A 24,664-nucleotide genomic window follows, 5' to 3' on the forward strand; every position below is an offset into this window, starting at 1 on the left:
AGCACACATACAAATGTCTAATCAAGTGACATCTCAGCGCTTGGCGCGAGTGATCTTGTGTGTTTTTGCGTGCTGCATGCTGGAAAAGAATAAAACACACACACGCCAGGAAGGCCGGTGAAGGAGGTTAGATTTCCCTCAGGGCCAAAGGTGAAGGGCAGCGCAGCTTGTCCCATCTCAGTGTGATACTTTCAGCTCATTTACAGAGTATCTGCTTTCAATCTCCATCCAACAGCTCATTAGAGGCATTCTCAGCCTCACTCTGCTGCTCCCTTTTTCTTTTTGCCGTTCCTCCTCTCATCGCCATCACTTGTTCAATCCTGCCTTCCTTTCGGTCGATGCCCTTTCATCCAAACTCTCCGCAGATTCTTTTCTCTCTGTTGTCTCCGGCTCATCTCCCTGCCTTCCCCACTCTTCCTTACCTCTGTCGTTCAGATCAGTTTCTCTTTACCTCTTCCACACCTCTCATTTTCTGTCCATTTCACCTCCTGTCATCCTCCATCATATCACTGTCCAGCCGCCCCCACTCTCTGCCAATAAATCTCTCTACTTTTATTTTGCTCTATATTCCTCAGCCTGAATGTTTCTCTCTGTCCATCATTTTATTCTTTTCGGAGATTTTCCACCCATCCTGCGCTCTCTGTCTTACCTGGTATCTGGTCGGGTGTTTTCTAGATTTTCTGGGGATGAACTCTTCTCCCGGGCGTGGATAAGACCTGAAGCGCTCATCCTGTTGCAACATTGGGATACAGAAAATAGTCCAGTGTTAACGTCACATTTCAGGGTTGAGTGATCTTTTATAATGGAAGTGTTTGAAAAGGGTGTTGGAGGAGGCAACACACTGCCAAAACTAAACAACAATGAAAGGCAGGGCTTGGTGTTTGTATCTAGCGCTCACAGATGTCTTCAAAGAGAATTGACAGCATCACTTGATCAGAGTGAAACTCTATTAACCGACTTCCAGGTGCCTTCCACCTCCACGACCTTGCTTTGCAGCTTGTGTGTCATTTCAGTGCAGCAGTGTCAAAATGAGTTTTAACTTAAGTGTGGACACACACAACTAGCTGCTACTCTATATGCACTAAAGCTGCGGAGGGCTGCAGATATCGCAACATGACAGCCGAAGAATGTAACAATTGATGGTATATGAATATATAAAAGACAGATTCCTCTGGCTGAACAGAGATTTGGCTGTGGACCTCAGGAAAAAGCACAGTTTATTCTTTAGTGCTTAATTTATCATGTCTTGATGTCAGGGGGAAAAGACAAGCAGAGCTTTAGCATTATTCATATATATATGAATAATGCTTTATATGAGCTTTAAAGGTGCTCTCAGAGGAAGCTGAATTTTTCAAAATTCTGAATATACACATTAACAGCATAAATGCTCAATACAGCTGCATGAGATAAAAAACAGATTCATTCTAAGATGCCATAGATCATAACAGAAAAACACTACTGAAGTTCATCATACAGCATTTCTACCAACCCACAGTATATACTAACAGGAGATGCATAAAATGGAATAGGTGTCATTTATACAGCACAGGGCTTCATTCATTCATTTTTACTCTCATTGATTTTCTAATCGAATTCCTGAATTATATGTCTCTTCTCTGGAAGAACGACACGTACAGTAATTGTTTCAGCACTTTGGAGAACAGAGAACACCTACTGCAAATACAAATGAGTTTCTATAGAGAGGCAAATTAACGTTTTTATCTTCTCACTGCTTTGTTGAACCACACAACCAGATGGCAACTACTGTTGCAGCTTCGTGTGAATCTTTCATGTGGAGCTTTTGCCAAAACCCAGCTGACAAAGCTTAATTCTCTTTGTTGTGCACTCTGTGATCTAGTTCCTATCAATAACCGGCTTTGTTGGCCTCTGATGCCTCCATTTAAGTGATATTCCATTTGCTTTTTGCTTTTGGCAAGAAATTAATTGTCATGATGTGTGAATATGTGAAGGACATTATTATCATGCAAACAAAACACACACACACATACACACACAGAGAAATACTCAGTAAACAAACATGTGAACACATTAATCTTTTGTCAAATCCACAAACAAACATTCATTAAAAAACATATTGCCAGAGGCTCAGTCAGTTTCTCTTAAAAATGTATAAGAGCCAGTCATTAAAACTGGTATTACAACAACCACCGACTTGGTTATCTTTCTGAACATATGCTGCTTTGAAACTAGCATAATTACCTTTAACTCAGCAAGTTTAGTTTGTGTTTAGTGGAAGCATAAGAAACATGGAGCAAAAGACAGAGAGGAAGAAAAATGACTGATTCAGAAAGACCAAGCTGCCTTCCCTAAACCTCACTTGAAATTCTCAGCCCTGCACTCTGCTCGAGTGTGAGCTTATGTATTGATCGCTTGCTGCACCTGCCTGGCTTTGCAGTTAAACTGTCAGTGCTGCAGAGAACTTTAGGAGCTCATAGAGGCGGCAGGGTGTAACCCATCATGGCCCCATCCGAAAACTGCCCGGACATTTTAGCAGATGCAGGCAGATCCCATGGCCTGACTAATAGCTTAGCTGAGGCGCTGAGGTGAGCAGGGGAATCAGACGGAGGAAATGCCTGCGGACAAGGCCGGCGCTAAGATTGATTCTGTGTTAAATGACTTATGCTATTTTCTTCACACAAGACTTTCTTTTCATTACAGCGATTTTATTTAGATGGACAATCCTTAAGAGGGAGATGTGAAAATGAACAAAACTAAAGTAGCACCCCAGACTCACAGTGGGAATATCATGTATTTCCACACTGTACATATGCTGACAATCCAGTGATTACAAGCAGTTGACCAATACCTGTACATAAAGGCAAGGCAAGATTGTTGTGTGTGCAATTAGCGAGCTTGCCCTTTGCCACTCTTCCAGTTTCAACAGCCAATTAAATGATGACACATGGGAAACAAAGCATAACATTAGGTGGGAAGGAACCTTCAAAGAAGAAAATACAGTCAGAAAAAAAAGGAAAAACTGAACAAAAGCAAAGAGAGTAAACTTGAGACTTGACTTTGCTGGTTGAACAAGCGTTCTCTGTGTAAACTGTCACTTCATAATACCAGTTTCCTGTTGTCTGAGAATAATATGCTGAGTGGGAGCCCAGAAAAACGTTGCATGTTGTCCGTAATTAGCCTGTAAATATTGGCCCCCACCACAGATCCTGGAAAATGTAGGAGAATAACAACTGGGATGAAGAGAAAAGCCTATTATTTAGTGGCCACTGCAAGTTGGTTTGGAAACTCACGAATTAACCCTTTTTCACATTGGTAATGTCATTTTTCACAATGGGCTGACAAAATAATGCTAGCCATCAGTTGCTAATTGTTTGATTGATGTAACACAGGACAACATACACAAAACAAAAGCTTTTTTTTGTTTGTTTGTGTCTGTAATTGATCCTGAGATTAGGAGTCAGGAGAGATTACTCACACTGATCTTGGCCTGTGAATTGAGCATGCCCAACTCCAGCTCGTTGTTATGGTGACGGCTGTTGGCCTTGCAGAGGTGAATCAGGCAGGACTTGATGCGGAGGACCAGGTAGTAGAAGGACTTCGGGCTGGGAACCAGGTTGAAGGGGGCAGGCAGGGTGCGGCCCTCGTCAAAATAGGAGAGCCACAACTTGGCTCGGGCGAACTTCCACTCCACGTCGGCATCCTCCTGCACACACACACAGAGGGTGTTTCCGGAATAAGCCAGGTGAACGGATTGCAGAAACCTTTCAGAACAATCAACTTACTTCTACTTCTACTTCTTGGACTATTGGGGAGAAATGATCAGTTTAACTTAATGTTTTACTTTAAGTCAAGACAATTAAGTCCAAATAACAAAAGCTTCTTTAGAACAAATTCAGCAAAAATCAACATACTATCACATTTAACTGATTTTAATGAAATAGTTCACGTGAATGATTGCAAATTTTAGACAAATGTTCTATAACCTGTCGCCATTATTACAGGTACATGTGATTGTTATGAGAGAAACTATGTTGAGTTACAAGAATCAAACTTTAAAACCAATATCATTGGTCTTTGATCCGTCCAGGTGAACTGAACAACATGTTTAGTTCATGTGTGTTCACTTTACTACTAGAAAATAAAACAACTGATCTTCCATCTGTCCACTGATTGTCAGCACTGGTCCTTTTGTCTTAGCGGAATGTTGCAAGAGCAACAACAACAACAACAACGAAAAAAGATCAAATCTCACTTGGACTTTTTACAAAAAGCTGAACTAAATTTGGTGAAAGTACTTTTCAACTTTCCAGTGTGACGCCTGCTTTTATTTTGCATTCTGTATTTTTGTTTGTTGCCACTGTATTGATCTTTTATGGCTCTTGGTATTTTATAACTCGCTCTCTAATCCTCCTGCAGGCACCGAGGCGATCAAACAATGATCCTTATTGACTTGTTGATGATATCTTACCCTGTCTGGATTGAACTACCGTCTTATTTATGTACCTCAATCTCCTGGTAGGAGCTGTTGATCATAGCAATGAGCATGTTGAGAAGGACGACCACCATCGTGACATTATAGACTCCGTACAGGACGTAGCCGATGTTCTCTATGAACTTATGGTCATACTTCAGCACCACAGAGATCACTTCAGAAAGCCCGAAGATGGACCAGAAAAGAGTCTTGAAACTCTCCTCCACCCTGCAAGGGGGAGAGACAAAATGTGGCAGTAAGAAAACGATACATGACAGTGAAAGCATACATAAAAGCTCACCGTGTTAGCAGCTAAACACATGCGCACACGCACGTACCAACACACAAAGTTGCAGTTTTATGTCGTGGGCTTTATGAGGTGGCACTGATGAAATACCTGATGAGTCATGTCCAATTTGAACACATTATCCCATTTATCTCTCTCACACACGTGCACGCACATACACACACCTACTCTTACAATTACGCACAAACCGCATATACGGATACATAAAAACATGTTTGACTTCCATCAGGCTGAAAGTGCAGGAAATTACTCAACTTCAGCATTTGAGAGATCATTTGGTTTGGAGGAATCCGTTCATTAAGCCTGTTGGCTTGTCCTGTGTCGACCTTTACACAAAATAGACACTGAAACGTCAAGACAGCTAATGGGAAAACAATAAAAGCTCCACAACTTACACAACTTAAAATGAATGTGAATGTGTCTTTTTTTTTGGGCTGTATCTAGCTCACGGTTCATTAAACTCCAAACACTGAACTTTTTTAAAAGTTTTTTTTCATGGTGGTCAAATTGACTTTCTTTAGTTTCATTTGAATGTCATTGTTAATTCATTATCTCAGACATTTCATTGCGGACACACCAGACGACAGTTGGAATTGAAATACGTTAAGTTCTAAAGCTCCACTTGCCTTTTCCCCCTGACATTAAGGCATGAAAAATTAAGCACTAAAAAATAAACTGTGCTTTTTCCTGAGGTCCACAGCCACATCTCTGTTCAGCCAGAGGAATCTATCTTCGACAGTGACCCAGTGTGTGAGACGAGGTAAAAAGGCACAAAGCTGCAGGACTCCCTAACATTGGCATTCGGGTGCATGTCTGTCATTATTTCCGTGAGTGGCAAGCATGGGCTTGAGATGACAGAGCGGGGGAGGGCGGGGGTCTCAGTTGGGAGAAAGAAGTTCCTTGCTTGGATTGCTGGAGGGGTTGGAGGTGGAGGGAGGCTGTGGGGAGAGAAGATCTATAGGCTCCTGGTCTGAGGCTGCAGGCGTCTTCTTTCAAAGAGACACAGTTTCATCGGCAAGCTCATAGCACAGAGCTAGGTGAAGGCACAGAGAGAGAAAACACACTAAGGCATAAAAAGACAGACACAAACACACTCACCAGCAGACTCTCCCCTCTATTATTTCTCTCGCTCATACACACACACACACACACACACACGAAAACAGAGACTCCTCTGCGTTCTCCAGCTTTAACCTTTCTGGAAGAAACCAAAACACACTCTTTAACCTTCAAGACCAGATCTGTGTGTGTTCTCTCTCTCTGACTCAGCTGCAAAACATCTAAGAATACGCTCTGCCCTTATTCAACACATTTCCTTGAAGTGCTTTCTAGGAAACCATTTACCAAAACATTGAGTGCTCCCACCAGGTAGAAATACACTGCTGAAACTGAGAAACTGACCTATCTCTTGCATCACATGTAGCATAGAACAATCTGTTGTTGCTCATTAGAAACACTCTCCAGTGACTCCTTTTTATCAGACTGGCCTTTGGGTGCCTGTCTGCAGCCACTTTTCTCTCTGCTGTCTGAACTTTAGCTGAAGCGTGTGAATAATGGTCAGTGAAAAGCATGCATTTATGGTTTTTAACCTCTGAACAGATAATTACTCCTATGAACGATCCCACATGGGAAAGACATCCCATTTTCATTGATTTCTTCATGTTAACATGTTTTGACAATCTGCTCACTAGCTAACATGAAAGCTCTTATTATGATATTATGCAGAGGATCACTGCTAATCTCCAATTTGGGTATGTGAGGTTATGCACAGAGTTTTGCACTGAGCGCTCAACATTGTGTTAACATTCAAAAAACACACTTGCTGTGGAAACTCAGTCACTACTTCAAAACCACAGAAGACTCTACCCCCATAAACCCAAAGGCCCTGAATATGTTTTTCTCAATCAGCATCTTACTAAGCGTAATGGGGACCCACATGAACGCACATTTCCTGCTATGATGCTTTCCTTCTGACTCAACTCGACAAAGTCTCGCACACGCTCCCTGCCCTCAACACTTCCCGTACATACTGTACAATGCCAAAGAGAGACAGTAGATTCAGTGCTTGTTAGCATTTTTAGCCTGTGGATATCATTCCTGGCTGCCTGTGGATATTGGCAAGACTCTTGCTGCAGTTTGATGGATAGTTAGACAATTTGCCTGTTAGTGTTTCGCATTTGGATTTAAATACTCTTATCACCTCCAGGGCAGTTCTTATTTCTGCTGCTGTCATGATTCAACGTACGTACAAGTTGATAAGTGTTTACTTACTGTACTGCTGCAGGAGTTGTCATCTTTATCCAGCCTACAGCTTAATATTTGGGAAGGATAATGAGCCATTTTGCTTTACTTCCACTGATACCTACATATTAAAGCAGTGTGTCCTGCACTGTTGTGAGCTGATAGCTGCACACACAAATAATACTCGAGAACTCATAATACTCAATCCATTTAAAGGTCCAGACCCACCAATACAGCAGCAATGACCACTTAAACCTGACCTCTGACTTTTCATGAGCCAGTTTCCTAAAACAAGAGAACAATCACATAAATAACATATCAACCAATCCTTGTCAAGAAAAAGTTGATATAAACGAGTACAACAAAGATATACATAAATATCACTGTATGCAACAAGGCATAGCACTAAGCATACATTTATACTGAGACTAACAGTAACTTTAATCTGCTTCCACCAGAATAACGATCAATGACAACATGTTACCATAGAAACTTTTTTTTAAACTAGTACTCATTAGAGTGCAGATTTCCACCAGGAATGTCTGGGGGTATGTGGGTGGGGAAGAGGGAGTGCAGGGCGGGCTGTGTGTCCAGTGTGCATGCATGAGAGCAGTGGAACGAATGGGAGACGATATACAAAACACCAGCCATGTTAACAAAAAAATTTAATTAATTAATTAAGAAAAAAACACACCAACACTTATACTGAAACAAGACTCCAAACTGAGGCAGCTGTTGATCCCTTCCTGCTATTCCTACTGGCCTTTTAAGAGGAGTAGGATGCAGCAGTCAATGGTGGTATAAAACAGAGCAGTCAATAAAGTGGGTTTTTCAAAAATTGTGAATCACCGCAACCATGAGAGGTCCTTCAGCATACAGCCATAAACAGGCTGTTGGGTCCTGTAGTATGCGAGATAAGCTGCAGACAGATATACACAAAAATGCGCGCACACACACACACACACACACACACACACACACACGCACGCACGCACGCACGCACACACGCACACACACACACACACACACAGAACCGAACTCACGGTCCCTCCTCCCGGCGGAGATAACAACTACTTTGAGAAATGAGTCTCTCTTTTGCAGTGAACATGGATGCAGAGGCATGCACATTGCACGATCAATTGCACAGACGCCACAGTGACGTCGGACAGTGGAGGCACATGCGAAGAGAAACACATTCACAAGCATTAATAGTAGCTCTCGAGTGGTTTTCTTCTTTGTGTTGCTGTAATGGATGGCCTAGGCATCAGACTGCTGCGAGACCAGCAGCGACCAAGGGCTGTTATCAACAATACCATCTTCGCATTCACTATTCACATCACACACATCCACCAGCCTATCCTGCAATCAGGAGAGCTGAGGAAGGTGATTTTGGTAGACTTGCCTTGAAAACCTGTTATTTTGAGCCTCCTCTCTTTAAATAATGTCTCCTCACTTATCTGGAGCCTCTCTTACAAGATAAAAAATGCTTTCCTGTAGCTATAAAATATTAAAAAAAATAAGAAAGTGGACAATTATCTGGCCACGATTACTTTATATCTGAATTACCTTTTTAATCAAATTATTCTGTCTTCCAGCTCTCCTTCCCACCCGTGTGAAATTGTCACTTGATTTAGACCTTCATGTTCCCAAAATATAGATACTGATGAAGGGCTTTGTTCCAGGCAACTTTACTGTGCCATTAAAGCAGACACTCGCAGGGACAAGCACACGCACACAATTAAAATTACACACTCACCACATAGCAAACTATTTATATACACTGTTCATCTGTTTGCCTTGGCAGATTGTTAGTTTAATATTAGGCAACTTCCAAAATGTGTTGGCAGTGTTACTGGAAGTGAGCCTCAATCTGAATCAACTATGCACTAATGGGTACATGCAATACACATCCTCATTTCTACCCATAAAACACCAATAGACAGAAGTATATATATATGAATAAGAGTAGAAGGTATTCTCCCATATTGGCTAGTGTTGACTCATGGGCAACTGTGGTGCTGTGCAGAATTATTTGTTTTGCTCACTGAATTTTCTTCTTATTTAATTCACTGAAATTGGCGTGAGATGCCTCTCCAGGAAGAACTGCAATTATTGAAAATCTAAATGTATCCTTAGAGATCAACAGCACTGATAAATCTGAATTTGCTCTTGGCAGCTAAGGTACTGGTCATGTGTGTATTATGCAATACCATATTACTGAGATAAATGAGGTTCTCGATGCGTTGGATAATGGAAGATTTACAACAACCTACGAATGAGATTAATCCATATCAAACTCATTTGTGTGTGTTTGTGTGCGCGCATGTGTGTGTGTGTGTGTGTGTGTGTGTGTGGCCATGTATTGCTCATGTTGCAGTGACAAAAATCTATTTACACAGACTCAATGTTAGGGAACAAGTAAGGGTGAGGCAAGCAGTGGTTAAGGTTATGGTTATGGTAGGTCTCCAGGAAATTAATGGAAGTCAATGTAATGTCTTCTGAAGAGATGGACACATGACCGTGTGTGTGTGTGTGTGTGTCTGTGTGTGTGTCTGTGTGTTTTGTGCATTGTGCAACAGACAGTGAATCAGCAGGGACAGTGGACATCTGGAGACAAAGATGGACAGTGTGTTATTATCTGTTATTAAGATTGGCAGCTCGCAACAGGCTGCACGCAACATGACGGCTTCACACACACGCGCACACACACACACAGATACACTCACGCACACACACACACCCACACACACACACACACACACACACACACACACACACACACACACACACCCCCACACAATCACACACACCCTTGCCCCTACAGGGCAATGACAGAAAAGAATGGTCTCTGTTACTCACTCTCTCTCGCAAGCACACACACACACTCACATACAGCGCATTGCATGTCTGTGTGTGTGCGAGACTGGTGAACCACCTCGGCTCCACGGAAGCAGTCCAAACCCAATCAGCGACAGGCCCAAATCAACCTCCTCCCCCCAGAGACGTGCTCTCAGTCTCTCTCTGTATCTCGCTTTATGTTTGGCTCTGTCATTGTTTTTGTTCCTCCCTCTCTCTCTCGCCATCATCTCTGCCTCTCATTGGTTTTCTCTATCTTTCTCACCCATTTTCTCATTATATTCCCATCGCCATTGCTTTTATATCTTTCTCCACATCACCCGCCCTCCCTCCCTCTCTCCCGCTCTTTCCATCTTTCATCCCAACAGCTTTTAGCTATTTCTATGTCACTCAATCTATCCGTTTGATTTATACTTTTCTTTTTTCCTCATTATTTTTCCCCTCTCATATATTTCTCCTCTTTGTTTAATCTGCAACAATATTCTCGCACTGGCCGAAAGAAAATGTAAATGCAAATGTAGACTTTGTGAGCGGCTGCAGCTGGCCTTCTGCTAGGTCTTTCTCCTTCTGCCCTTTAGTCATTAGAAAGATATTAAATTTCTCCTTCTCAATCACCTCGTCTCTCCTCTCCTCTCCTCTCCTCTCCTCTCCTCTCCTCTCCTCTCCTCTCCTCTCCTCTCCTGCCGACAGAGCAGCATTCACACAGACAGGCAAGTAAAGACGAAACATCTTTAAATATTAAATTGAGTTTAACTTTCTATCTGTCGCACCAAAGGAGCTGTCACCATGGCGACAGCAGGGGCCTTGCCCACCTCGGCTTTTAATGAATGAATGAATGCTGTTCCCAAGAGTGTGTGTGTGTGTGTTTGATAGAGAGACAAAAAGAGAGGGAAAGAGAAAGGGGAGCTGAACTAATGTGCATGTCTCATGAGTGTGTGTGTGTGTTTGACAGACAGCAGGATACAAAATGAGGCAAAAAGGGAGAAACGCTAAAGGAAGCCATTTTGTTTTGTGTCTCCAGGCAAGTTGTGAGAGAAATCTTATTAAGCGGGGAGTACAACACCACAAGACGAGCAATTAAGAGTGTTTTGATAGTGAATCCAGCTCGAGATCATTGAACTTTTATTTTTTAATTTGCCTGCTCCCTCGCTGTCTGCTGTCTCTCTGTTATCTGCACTGTCTTTATCTTGTCATAACACGCAGCATAAACCAATGTGTCTGATTTTGTCTGTTATTATGTCTGATATCAGCCAGTCAAATGATGAATTTGATGATGAATTGGTTTATTGCACTTTTCATTTACTAATAAAACAGTTAATGGACATTTAGCAAACCCCTCCCCAGAAGAGCAGTTGTCCAATCATAGCATTGCGGCTGTAACTAGGCAAGCTTTAGATTTCTCGACAGGATGAAGCAGTGTGCATGGGGCTGTAGTAAAACCTAACAGCGATTCTTGTGTGAAAAGCATTAACATCCCAGCAACTCCAGCCACCACACCTAAGATATTATTATGTCCTTATCCAGTGTTACATTCTGGCGCTATTATAACTGAAGCATCCTCTTTGAAAATATCCACACTTAATCAGAATGGAACCAGGTGTTCATTTAGAAAGAATATCCTGATCTTACATGTTTCATTAAAACAGTGGGACACTGCAATAATTTGTCGTTTTCAATGTCTTTTACATGGCTCATCAGCTGGTGAGAATGCTGACTTTATGTCTTAGACATTCAGCTTCACCTCAGTCATTTAGCCAATTATCAAGTATTCATTGTGTGCATACTTAACCCCCCTTCTGGACTCTCATTTTAGAACAGTTAGCTGAAAACGTAATAATTTAGTCAAAGATAGGGGTTTTCAACCAACTTGTGGAGCTAACCGCAGCTTTATCAACCGAGCCAGTGACAGCTGTCACCTCATTGTGACTAGATTGATCGCAGTCGAGAAATCACAATCAGACAAACAGATTTTGTCTATCTGGAATGACAGACCAATTACTGTAAACTGAAGTGGCACAAGAAGTATTCAGATCCTTTACTGAAGTGAAAGTTTCACCACTACAAGTAAAAGGCCTGCATTCAAATTAAGCAGCAAGTATCAAAAGTAAAAGTACCTTACTCACATTATGTCGAAAAATATTTTACAATTATATATGATGGTTCTGAATTAATATTACTGCAGCTGTATTGTGTAGGTTATATTTTATTGCTGTGGATGTTTCAGGTTGAACAACTTTATAGACTGTTGGGTACTTTAATCTACAGCAAAACATGTTACATTTCATGTTACCTTCCAAACATTTTATGTCTGCAGTGCTGCCGTCGTATGAAAACCACTTAGCTCTACCTTTCCATGAGCTCAGCAGAATGATCCTGTTTTCATCTTTGTGACTGGCTCATCCAAGAGGGTTTTTGAATCATTTAAATTCAGCTTAAGAAGCAGGAGAAACTCCTGAGCCCACAAAGGAGCACTCAGTCCTCCGGTTTACATTCACATTCAAAATCAACTCATTTGGAGATACGTAACTGTAATCTGAAAAGTAACTAGTAACTAAAGCTGTCAGGCATATTTGCCTCTGAGGTGGAGTAGAAGCATAAAATTACATAAAATGGAAGCAATCAAGTAAAGTACAAGTCTCTTAAAGTACAGTGAATGTACTTAGTTACATTCCACACAGCTAAACTGCATATATGATGATCGAGAGTGTAGCAACGACGATGGACGGTGATGGCCTCAGGTGACGGCCTAATTAACAGTACTGACGAGTTTCCATGACCATATGTGGGCTGATGTTCCAGTACTGGAGCTTCTTTACTCAAACGACTGAATTTCAATAGACAAATGACGGCCTTGGCGCTACTGTATCTCAGGGGGATCACGACTCACAGAGAGGGACCCTGAATGCTTGACATCATTTGTCTTGATAATGGAAGAATCTATTGAAAAATACTGACTATTGGCACAAACTGAAGCTACTGGTGCAAGCATTGACATTTAAAAGCCATTAATGGCCACACTGCATGAGTGCATTCCTTTCCTGTTATTTCTCTCTCCCCCTCTCTCCTCTCTCTCTCTCTGTCTCAGCTTAATTGTAATTGTATCTCCTCTCCTAATTTTGACATTCAGATGAGCTCGACTGCTACAGGCTGAACATGACACCTCTGCCTCGCTTTCAGAGCTAATAAATTCCCTATTTTGCTCACCCCGACTCTGTCTCAACCATCTTTCACTCTCTGCTCTCTCGGCCCCCCTCTTATCCTGCTTTCAGACCCCGTCTCTCTCACCAGGATCTCAGTCTTGCCACCATGTTTCGACTCTATCCGTCACTTACGATCAACAGCTCACACTCGTTTTTTTTTGTCTTCTTCCTGACACTTTCTCTCAGTGTTCAACTCTGCCACGACTTCACATTCCAGCCTGCATCTTCATCTCTGCATGTCTGTGTGCCGTTTCTTATCCACCCCACTCTTCGCCTTTGTCTCTGTTTGCTTCCCTGCCTTCTTTCTCTGTCTCTCCCCATTTACATTACATTACGTGGCTTTGTCCTTGGCTTTAATCTGATATGCCTCCTATCTTGCTCGTACTGTCTCAGCGCTCATTGCGTTTTTCAATTCAATCATGTTTCGCTGGTCTGAAAGGAAGACCCATGTTGCCAAAGCAACCTAATGACCCTCACTGACATAACACAGAATAGCACATTATGGTACATAAACAGCAGTTAAGTGAAGAATCAATATGTATCAATAGCTGGAAAAGCAGAACAACTGTCAAAATCTATACACTGTACATACTTTATGAGTTATTTTTTGATTCCTAACCACCTTTTAAAACGGCTACTGGTAAAATGTGTGCAGTCTAAATCTGTGCTAAGCCTGTGTGGCTGTCTGCAGCTCTGTTTGTTTGACCTTCTCTCATCCTCTATCATTCTGCCTCCCTTCTTTTTCCTCCTTTGTCTATGCATCCTGGCAGGTCTATCACATTTTGCCTGAACAAACAGCCGAGCCAAAAACACCCTCCTCTGCTTCAGCATCTCTCCCTGCGGTTCTCTTCTTATCCCTCAGTCCCTCCTCTTCCCAGTGGACTCTTACTTTGTTGCACTGCTATTAGGCACCTTTATGACTGTGCTGCGTTTATACGCTATCATTTCCATGGCTTCCACTTCAGTATAATCATTATTTAGATCTATTCAAGGTCTTTGCCCCTAAATATGCACAACTTCGACCTCTGACTATTTCAAAATGTTTCCCCATTTCATCCTTCTCTCCTTTTTTCTGCCTTTACCTGCCCTGTCCTTCCCCTCTCTGTCTGCCTCGCTCTCTGTGCTCTCTGTCATCATGCATGGTTAACTGGAACATGGAGACGGGTCAACTGCTCCACCAGTGCTGTCCTGATAAGCGTGTGTGTGAATTGATCTGCACATAAATGTTTGTTTGCCCACCTAAGCACCTGTTATAGCATATGCAAAAAACAAACAGTGAGAGTGAGCATGTGTGGATGTGTGTGTCCCTTGTGTGTCCCTGCTGTGAGTGTGTTTGCACATTTGAAAACATTACTGTGTGGGCTCCAAACAAAGAGCATGTGGTGTGTGTGTGTGTGTGTGTGTGTGTGTGTGCTTTAAGTGTGTGAGTCAGATACCCGTCTTCACGCCTCTGGGGATTGGATATGTGTGGCTATTACTGCTCAGCCTTCATTAAGCCCTATCCAGCTGTGCATTTATGTGTATATGCGTGCTAGTTTTGGCTTGTGTGAGTCTATGTGCGTGTGTGAGAGAGTGATATCCTCCTCCTCCTCATTCCTTCACCATATCCCACCCCTCACATCCATCCCTCCTTCCCCTAGCCCAAGTGGCCCCTCCTGGGGTATCATTACCACCTCCACCTGGCTCCCTCCTCATCTTCCTGTATCAGAGCTATCAGACCAGCCCTTTCTTCAGCCCTCCATCAAACATGCCTTAATGTCACACAGCCCACACACTCACATACAGACACAGAACTGAGCATGAGCACACAAACACACTCAACATCCATATGGCACATGTTCTCTGCTGGGTGACAAAGAGAAAAGAGATAGATGCAAGATTGTTCCTTTGAGAATGCCCAATTTGCGTACAAGGCAGACTATTATTAACAGTCGTGCCAAACGTATTGTTGTCACTCCTGGAAAAAAACATGCACAGACACAAAAGACACACAATAATGCATCATTAGTGCACAGACTGCACATTCAGTGACACTTTCATTGACAAAATATTGAACAAATGTGTTGACTATATTGACGCAACAAAAAATTTGACACAGCACAAAAATAAATGCATTACTGACTCTCTGCACAGTCCAACCCAGGCGGTTGCTCTGTAAACCATTACACAGACGGGTTGAGAGTTAAAGCCAGGCTGACCCCTGGTGGCGAGACTGACAACAACAATAGAATTTAGGGGTTTCTGTCCTGCTAAAATCATGCAGGTCCAACTGCCAGATTAGGCAATTGATAACCTGACAGGGGAGCACCAGTGCAGCTCACTGAGAAACAGGAAATCAGGGGGGATTTTTGTTGCTCACCCAAATAAAATGAAATCAATAAATAACAATACTCAGACAAGAAATGCCAAGTTTCTATTTTTATCACAGCTGACTTTTGAAATCAGCTGTGATGTTGATCTCTAAAGCAGTGATAAACAAGTGTGTAATAATGATGATAAGGCACTTCCATCTGCAAAGCCTGGGGTCTTCTCTGCACTAGTCCTTTGCTTTTTGAGAAGTCTTCATTATGTCTGACTATCAGGTTGTGACCACAATCTCTCTGACTGTCCATTTCGACTCCATTAGACTCTGTTTCTACCTGTCTGTCTGCCTCTCTGTCCGTTAACTCCATCTCATACCGCTGCTCTGTCTGTCAGCTCATCACGTCGCCTGGATCTTAGGCTTCATGTGGGCACCCAAGCAGAACTCACAGCCTCTAAGACCCCTGTGCTGGGGCTCAGCAGTGGAGCTGCTGTATATGCACCGCACAAGGTGCAGGATAAGACAGTATGGGAAAGCAGAGTCCTCACACTAGCAGTCCAATCATACACCTTTTACCATCAGTGATTCTATCTAAGGTGAATGCTCAGCAGGTCATAAACTTGTACATTACTCCCAGACTTCACATACCACACAGGTGATAGGAATATGGGAGGATAATGGCAGCCAGGCATCTGGTGCACTTAAACAAACGACTGAGGCTGGACAAATGCAACATAGACTGGTATATGGTGTTATTACACCTGGTATTTCCACTGCCTATATGTAGCATATCAGCTGTAGGTGTGTGAAATACCAATTTCATAAATGCTCTGACCCGGCTATGCTAAACAAAGGTGTGTAAATGGACATTGTTTATAGGCTAAGCTTAGTTGCACACATACTTAAGAGAAATGCCCCCATATCAAGTGGACACATAAACCCAAGAGCAGGCAGGTGGACAGACAGGTGTATAACCAGATAAGGAGAACAGGGAAGCAGACAGATGGACAAGCCGTCTGGCCAGTAAGGTCTGCCAGCAAAACTGAATCACAATCACTGTATAGCTTGCCAAAACAACTAGAAACAACAAAGTGGTGGCAAAGCTTCCAGGTCATTCTAACTTCATCGTATTTAATCCTTTAGCTTGGTTCTATTGTGGAGAGGAAACTCAGATGCAAACCAAATAACTGGAGCAAAGAATCTGAAAAGGCATGTCTGCGGTGCATCAAACTACCATGTGGTTTACTGGGCGCACTCCAGCCCAGCAACAGCAAACGAGCCAGCAGTGCAAGATTTATGCTCATGAGGAGACAGATGTGGACATCTGGCAGCAGTTTGTCATGGTTGGAAAGCCTGCCAGCACAAAACTAACTGAGGGCATGAATAAAATCAAGTCACACACAGGACTGATTTTCTTTATGTGTTCATCACTGATATGAAAAACCTGCCAGGTAAATTTTCCAAAGGAGGATAAACAAGGTCATCAGGCTCCACTACATGCACAGATTGGTTTTAAACTTGTTTAACCTGGTGGGATGACTGATACAATTTCCACTCTGGCTAAGAATATTACGTATATGACGATATAATTACACACCAACCTGTAAAGGATGTTTTACTGTGTTGGACTAAGCAGAAATGATGCAATGTCATTTGTTTAAGTCTGCGAAAGTCTTCCTCTGAGAAAATGAATAATGATACGTGACAGCGGGAGACCACAGAGAGAGTTTTCATTTTGACGTGAATGATGATAAAAAGACTTGCTGAAAGATTCTGCCAGCAGCCCAAGATGGATAACTTTGCAACAAATACGAGACAATGACAGTGAAAGATCCACCGTCACTCTGTCTGCAGCTGATGTGAAAGGATGAGCGTGTAGACAAACGGATAAGCTAAAAGAAGGAGGCAGATTGTTCAGATTGATGTGCTGCGGGACTTGTTGGACGAGTTGATTGCTTTACAAGCCGGCTGATATATAACACAACAACTTGTCTGGAAAAATGCCACAGTGAAATTGATTGACGCTGAATTCCGTATTGCTGAAGTGGATACCATTTAAAAAAATATTTAAGGTATTATATGGCTGGTTTTATGCCCTGCAGCCTTTGACGCAGTTAAAGTCTGCACTTAACCATTTGAAATGGATGACCCTGAATATTGAAGTTAAATACAGCACTTTAACAGATAAAGTGCATGTAGAGTACTGTGTGAGTGCTGTTATTACCCCTTTGTAATTTCAGCTGGATGATTTTTAGTTATCAAATACAACAATAGTCTGTCGCCTTGATGTGTCTAACTCAGACTGCTGAAGCCAGAACAAGGACTAGGAAGAGACTACTTCATGGAGAGGAGGAGAACATAGCAAGTGAATACTGCATAAAGATAGACTTGGCATGAACATATTCTTGAAGGGTTCCAGTCTGAATACAAGTGAGCTTCGGTTGCACACTGAAGGCTGACGTTTGTCATTTGGAACAATGGTCTCCATCATATCACTGTCAGACACTGTTAAATCCTGCTTCAGTGCCATGGCGCTTTATCAAACCATGGAACAGTTCTTGTGTATCAGCAAATGTTTACCTAATAGTCTGACACTTTTGAGACACAGTCAACAAATCTGCAAAAACTCCTCTTGTTCTCTTGCTACTAGTCTAAAATTAAAAGGATTTAAAAAAAAAAAATCAATAGGCTGAGATCTTTTGCCGCATTATTAGCTGCATGTCATATCAAGATTTTTTCGATGAAACATTATGCATTTAAATTATACCAATATTGATGCATTTTTCCCCCTGCTCGGACAGAATCTGCCATCGGCACCTCTCACCGGCACTTCCATTATAAGTATAGTCAAAAGCAGTTGTGTTTATGGGTCAGATACAGCAGTGGATCCTTGTTTCACAGTAAACTGGTGCAGAGGAAAAGCCCAATTTCCTACTCATGACCTTGTTAGAGCTGTGAGAAAAAGTCACATTTCACCAGCGTTTATTATAGATTATAGATTTTAGTGAGTCCTTATCAAATTTAACCAAATAGCCCCATTGCCTGGATTAGGTCTGGAAGATTAAAGTTCGATCTGTTGAATACTGAACCTGATAAAGCACCGTGGACTTAATGAACCCGGCAAACAGTCTCATCAAGGAGCATATATAAAGATTTATATTGTCCTGGGGATTTCCTTGTTCTATGGCTCTGTGCAGCAATTAAAGCAGCATGGGACCCAAAACAAACCCTTTTGTCATGCAGTATTTTTCTTCTTCAGTAAATTCTGATATAAAATGACCAAAGAAGGGCTGCCATGTAGCTACACCGTGGTTGCCTTGCCACACACATTTGCCAAAACACTCTCACAGCCAGGCATAACTCACGTGGTGAAGGCAGGATTGTACTTGGCTCCCAGGTAGTATGAGTACAGGTTGAACATGCCAATCATGAAAGCCACAAACACCATGATGAAGATGACCATGAACTTGAAGATGTCTTTGACCGTGCGCCCCAGTGAGATCTGCAGTGGGCCGAAGCTCTCGTTGGCTGGCAGGATGTAGGCGATGCGTGAGAAGCTCAGCACCACAGCGATGGCATAAAGGCCCTCTGAGATGATCTGGGGGTCTGAGGGGCGCCACTTGTTCCTGGCTGGAGGAGAAGACAGAAGAAGACGAATTAATGTATCATATGAATGAGGTAATGCAGAGTCAAACCAGAGATCACTGAGTAAGTGTTTGGTTGAGGGAAACTGATTATTTGCCCAAATTTTCACACTGAATAAAATCTGATAAACCAGGTATGCAAGTATAGCTCCAAAATGAATGCTGAAATGACATTTATAAGTGACCATAATCATCCACAGCTGCATTTGTGGATTTAGGATTTAAAGATGTTCTATCAGATTAAATCAATTGCTTTGAAGGTGGCTTACAATCACAGAATTTTTTTTACGTGCCATAACATCCTATTATGAAATCCCAAATTCCTTTGGCTTGATGTTGCACATAACTTCTCTTCTATTTTACAGTTTGCTGTGTATGGACAAAACATTTGGATGCAGAGGGGTCTCAATGTTGGGAATACTTGGCTTTCAGGAGCAAGTACTTTGAGAAAGGAGAAGGTACAGTAAGGAGGTGGATTATGTGAGGACGAAAACAGATGCTAGAGAGAAAGAGGGCGAGGGAGGAGGGAAGGCAACGAGTATGAGACGTGTGGACAGCAAAGGGAATGGATGAAGGGATACTGTGTCCAAGGAGAAGTAAGGACAGAGAGAGAGAGAGGGAGAGAGAGAGAAAGAGAGCAAAGGCAAGGGGCTGCAAAAGAGACACAGTCGGGCATGAAGACTGAGACGATAATTGAGCTAGATGGAAAAATGAGGTACAAAAGACATGATTTAAGTGCCACAAAGACCACGAACAGAGCAAAATAGAGTAAAAGAATGAGAGACTCAATTTCAAGACACGACTTGCTGTTAAACTGTGAGCTATATCTTGAACATGGAGGATGTATATCTTTTCAACGTAGATATGGAGACATATGGGGAACAGCTTATAGGGATGATAACGGACACTGCAGTAATATACGCCTTCATCTATTCACTGATGTGTCATGACAAAGTCAGACCACCAGATGACAGCACTGATGAAGGTTCCCTTCGTAGGCCACTAAGAAGTGTACAGTCCAGTCGCCTGCAGCAGTCTTCTAATATGCTGTAAAGGAGTTTTGGCTCTGTGAGTGAAGTAAATGTTTACATGTAATGCTACCTTGAGGTTTTCCCCATTTGTTTAATATTTTGACAGGATATTTCCAAGAAAGCCAGCCGAGTAGTGACCTCAGACAATTATTAACACCCACCTTAATAACTGTCTGAGGTGGGTTTTGAATCTAAGTGCCCGTCTCAGCATTCTGAGCTTCAATATATTGTGAATTGTGAACTGTCTTTGCTGATCGGTCTGCCCGTATTTGTATATTTACATTTACTTATCATGAGAATATTACATTCACTTACTGTAAACCTGTGCATGTGTATGTGTGTGTGCTCATGAAGTAACTGAATGTCGGGTGCTGCAATTAAGCTAAGGCTCAAACAGGAGAATGTGTGCACAAATATGTGTGAGGTAAATATGCAACAATGACATTACTATCTAATTGACGAATACGCTCTCATCTTCTCGTGTCCCAGCTCAGGGTTTTAGTTATTTGTGGCATTTTTACACAAACAATCATCTGAGCTGCTACTCCTTATCAGCGGCTGATGTAGCACAACAATGATTCAAGCACCTCATGAAAGCTTTTACATTTTATCATGTGGTGTCAACTTGGCCTTTCCTGGGAAACGTTGTCTGGCAGATAAGAAGTGAGGCAGTTTGACATTTTCTGGCACAGAAACATTTTTTTTTTCAGACTAAAGATCAGAGGAATTGCAGAGTTATCATGAATAGAGGCAGCACAATGGCTGTGAAACAAAGAAAAGACTGCCACATACATGAAATCTTTGGGAAATGCAGAGCAAAACCACAAAATAAATGACCAAACAAAAACAATCTTCAAACCCTTTAATCAAATGCAATATTGCTTATACTTCTGACATTAGCTGTATTCATGTTTTTGGAATAACTGCTTACCGTAAGTGAAGTAGGCGACTTCGTCAGGCAGCGAGGCGTTGCTGAGGTCTTCGTCTGGTACGTGCATGTCCACATACTGCTGGGCTTTGGATGCCTTGAGGAATGCCATGAAGCGTGCTGTGAAGGACGCCACAAAGATGGACAACATGCCAAAGTCCAGAACGTTCCACAGGTGCATAATGTACTCTCTGGGCCCGTCACTCCATATCTCCTTACACTCTGACCAAATCATACCTGAGGAAGGAGGACACAGACACAAATAAACCCATGATGCATTACAGAAAGATGGAAAGCACTAGAAATAAAAACAAAAAAGAAGTTTATAATTATATACTCAACCGCTAAGCCATCTCCATGTATTGCTCACGTGCACACACACACACACACATAAAGGAAATTTCCTTCCACACATCCACTCTGTCATTCTCTATTTCGGCCCAAAACAAGGAGAGAATTGTTTACTGAAATGGCATCCCTGATCAGCACCATCTCTATAACAATCACTGAGACTTCAAAACATGTTGCTGGAATTACAATTACCCTGCTCTACTTAAGCCACCACTCATTGCACGCACACAAACAAACACCTGCTTCCAAAAATGCCCACAGATGGGAAAAAAAAGGTGCCATTGTATGCAAACAAGTAAAAAGAGAACCATATGTGCACCAACATGCACAAACCTGACATAATGTTATTATATGAGTGTGTGTGTGTGTGTGTGTGTGTGTGTGTGTGTGTGTGTGTGTGTGTGTGTGTGAGTAGATGAAAGGAAGAACATCAGTAGATGGGAAGCAGCTGAGGTCTGACAGATATTGCCATGGGCTATTTACTATATCTGTTGAGCTTGTATTTGTCTTTCTGTCAACTCTGTCTATCACCCTGTTTCTATACACTCCACCCCTTCCTTTAAATCCATCTACAGGTCTTCACAGGTCAACTGGAACCCAACGACCCAAGGCCCAACCTTTGAAAGGTTCATGTTCATGTTTTAGACTGTCAGTCAGGTCTGGATTGGGTCTTGTTCCATTACCACAGGTCCCAGGTCTATTTAATGTGTACTGTAACTTGCAACATTGTAACATTAAAATGAGGGTTGAGGGCTGGGAGCGAAGGTGAAAAAACAACAGGAGCTACAACAGACTCATCTCAGAGAGCCCAGAAGATAGTAAATTATCAATGTTAGCATTAGCAGCTGTGGTGATGAACAAACAGTAGTTATTACAGTTCAAAGCGGCAAACAGTCAAAATTATCTTTATTATACTCGATGCAACAAAACTGCAAAGCTGATTGTAAATGAGTCACATTTATTATCTGTCACCGTGACAGCAAGTGGACTTTTGAGCTGAAATAATGAATGGGTTAGCCGTGCCGTTTCAATCAGCAGGACAGGACTGACAGAAAAACTGGATGTATTCCAGCAACTTTCTTGGCAAGAAGGATGGATTATGTGTCACAGCCCAGCACAAGGGAGAAGTTTTTTTTTTTTTTTTGAAAACCTGTAATAACGTCAGCTTGTTAACAGCATTCAGCTGCACCTGTCGGGTCTGTGTCTGCATGGGTCCGGTTCCCAGATGATAGGGACCGGTTTTGCTCTGGGAGGTACATTTCTGCACCTTTTTAGGACCCGCAGAGACCTCTACTTTTATCTTTTCCCCTCAATGGCTCTCATTTTCCTCATTTTCTCTGTCTCTCTATTCCCCCCTCTCATATTTCCTCAGCACCACCTCTGAGGTTAACTTCCAAAGCTTCCTCTAGTTTATCTTTCGGACTCAGCATGGCCACTGCTTCAACAAGTCTGACCTGTGCTGCATCTAACCAGGAAACTTCTATTTGATCTTTGAACGATGAAAGAACATGAACTGATAACACTGGCCTTCATCCATTTGGTTGGTATGGTGCTGCTTTAAAATCTGTAAATCTGTAAAAGTGTTGTGTTGTAGAAAAATTTGAAAAGATAGTTTGGATTAACATCCAAAACTTTTAAAACATTGTCACTCTTCTTGCTTGCACACTGATAAAGTACATCCATACTGATTAAAAACTAAATAAGCCTTGACTCTCTTACATACCATGTCAAGCCTATTTCTTATCATGTAGGAGAATCTGCCTAGACACCGACTATCTTACATCTATTTGCATTTTAATTGGTTTTGACTGCAGATAATTTAGAACACCAGCACAGTGTGTGTACACCATGTGCATGAGAAGGCAACTCACCCAACACCCACTTCATGATCAACATCTCTGTCCAGGAGAACTGCGTGGTTTTGACTCTGAACACCTGCCGCGGGTGGTCTGTGATGGTCTCATTGGGCAGGTTCTTGACACCCTCAAAGCGGTCGGAGGCGTTGACAACCAGCAGACCCAAAAAGATGGTGAAGGAGACAGCATGAGCCACGAATTTCATGAAGGGGCTCCGCAGGATCTGACCAATCTGGTGAGAAGATTGAAGATGTAATAGGATAAATTTTCCTGTGTGTTGGTGGTTTACAAATACAACTACAATTCCAAACAAGCATGGACACTGTGCAAAACACAAATAAAAACAGACAAACAATGAAGAGATTGTGCCAGAATAATCAGCTCTGTGGTTTCTTCACCTTTCATTTGGTCACATTGTCACTTGATCCATTGCCAAGTCCAGTGTTCAGTGTGACTAATTCAAACAAAAATGTTGACTGCATTTCATTTCTTGTAAATCATTTGAAAGGCTTTGTCACTTTGAACCAGGTTTACATCCATGTTTTCCTCGCTAGCAGTCTTCTTCTTCCCTTCCATTGTTAACACATTGCTGCATGTCTTGGTGCATTACCGCCACCTGTAGATTAGTGCAATAATGTGAAGCCAGCTGCAGGATTGTGTGGGGATAAACCAAAACCTCTCCATAGCATGGCTGGATATCTTTAATCTGAAGCCCTTTCATGTCACTACAAAATATAATGAGGTGGAATGACCCATTACAACGTTAGACATCTTCATTAGTCATATTTGTCAAATAGTTGCAAAATAGCAAACAGCTTTAAAATCTACTTTTGTGTAACAGAATCAGGCTAAAGATAAATGTTTGAGGGTTTAAGAACAGTTTTTTTGTGTAAAATTGCAGCCAAACAAAACATCTGTTTATATTTACCAACATAACTCAGTGCTCATGCTTCTTGCAGCCTTGCTGAGATTTTGGTCCACAGAGATCAAAATATGAAAAGCACCACTACACAACCATCTTAGCAGGCAAACAGCAGCTGTTGCAATTTGTGGATGCGCTTAACCACCGATCGCTCTCACAGCAACATAATGCCAGAGTAACTAGATGCCAAACAACCAGCAGGATTTGTGGTAATGCACCATATGGGGAGAACGTGATGCAAGGCGGTGCTGCACAAGGCGCATTAAACACGGCACCACACAGAGGGACCTTTATATAATAGCACAAAAAAATGCCAGGACACACAAATGCACATTCATGCACACACACACAGAAACACACACACATCATTGAGACCCCAACATTTGCCGCTCTCTAAGCCTGCTGTGTTCAATATTAACTACCAACAGGATATCTCGACTCTCTGCATGTACACTAACAATCAGGTTCAATAGCTGTTCCCATGCCACACACACTGCTAAACCATGTGGGAAGAGGCTGGCTGGTAAATTTTAACCCTGCAAACCATCCTCTGAACCTCCTCCTGCCACTGGGATG

General features: G+C 42.1%; 1 protein-coding gene across 1 annotated transcript in view; it reads right to left on the reverse strand.

Annotated features, from left to right (window-relative positions):
* The window catches only part of LOC121611559 (short transient receptor potential channel 7-like), a 47,240-nt gene that overhangs the window by 794 nt on the left and 21,782 nt on the right, over positions 1-24,664 (reverse strand). Inside the window, exons 5-10 of the mRNA XM_041944170.1 lie at positions 23,182-23,398; positions 20,963-21,196; positions 18,722-18,986; positions 4,483-4,678; positions 3,455-3,682; positions 650-730 (exon numbers count right to left, since the gene is read on the reverse strand). Coding sequence (XP_041800104.1) covers positions 650-730; positions 3,455-3,682; positions 4,483-4,678; positions 18,722-18,986; positions 20,963-21,196; positions 23,182-23,398 — 1,221 coding nt within the window. The remainder of the gene's footprint in view (positions 1-649; positions 731-3,454; positions 3,683-4,482; positions 4,679-18,721; positions 18,987-20,962; positions 21,197-23,181; positions 23,399-24,664) is intronic.

This window comes from Chelmon rostratus, chromosome 9 (assembly GCF_017976325.1).
Source record: "Chelmon rostratus isolate fCheRos1 chromosome 9, fCheRos1.pri, whole genome shotgun sequence".
In the NCBI taxonomy this organism is placed as follows: Eukaryota; Metazoa; Chordata; class Actinopteri; order Chaetodontiformes; family Chaetodontidae; genus Chelmon; species Chelmon rostratus.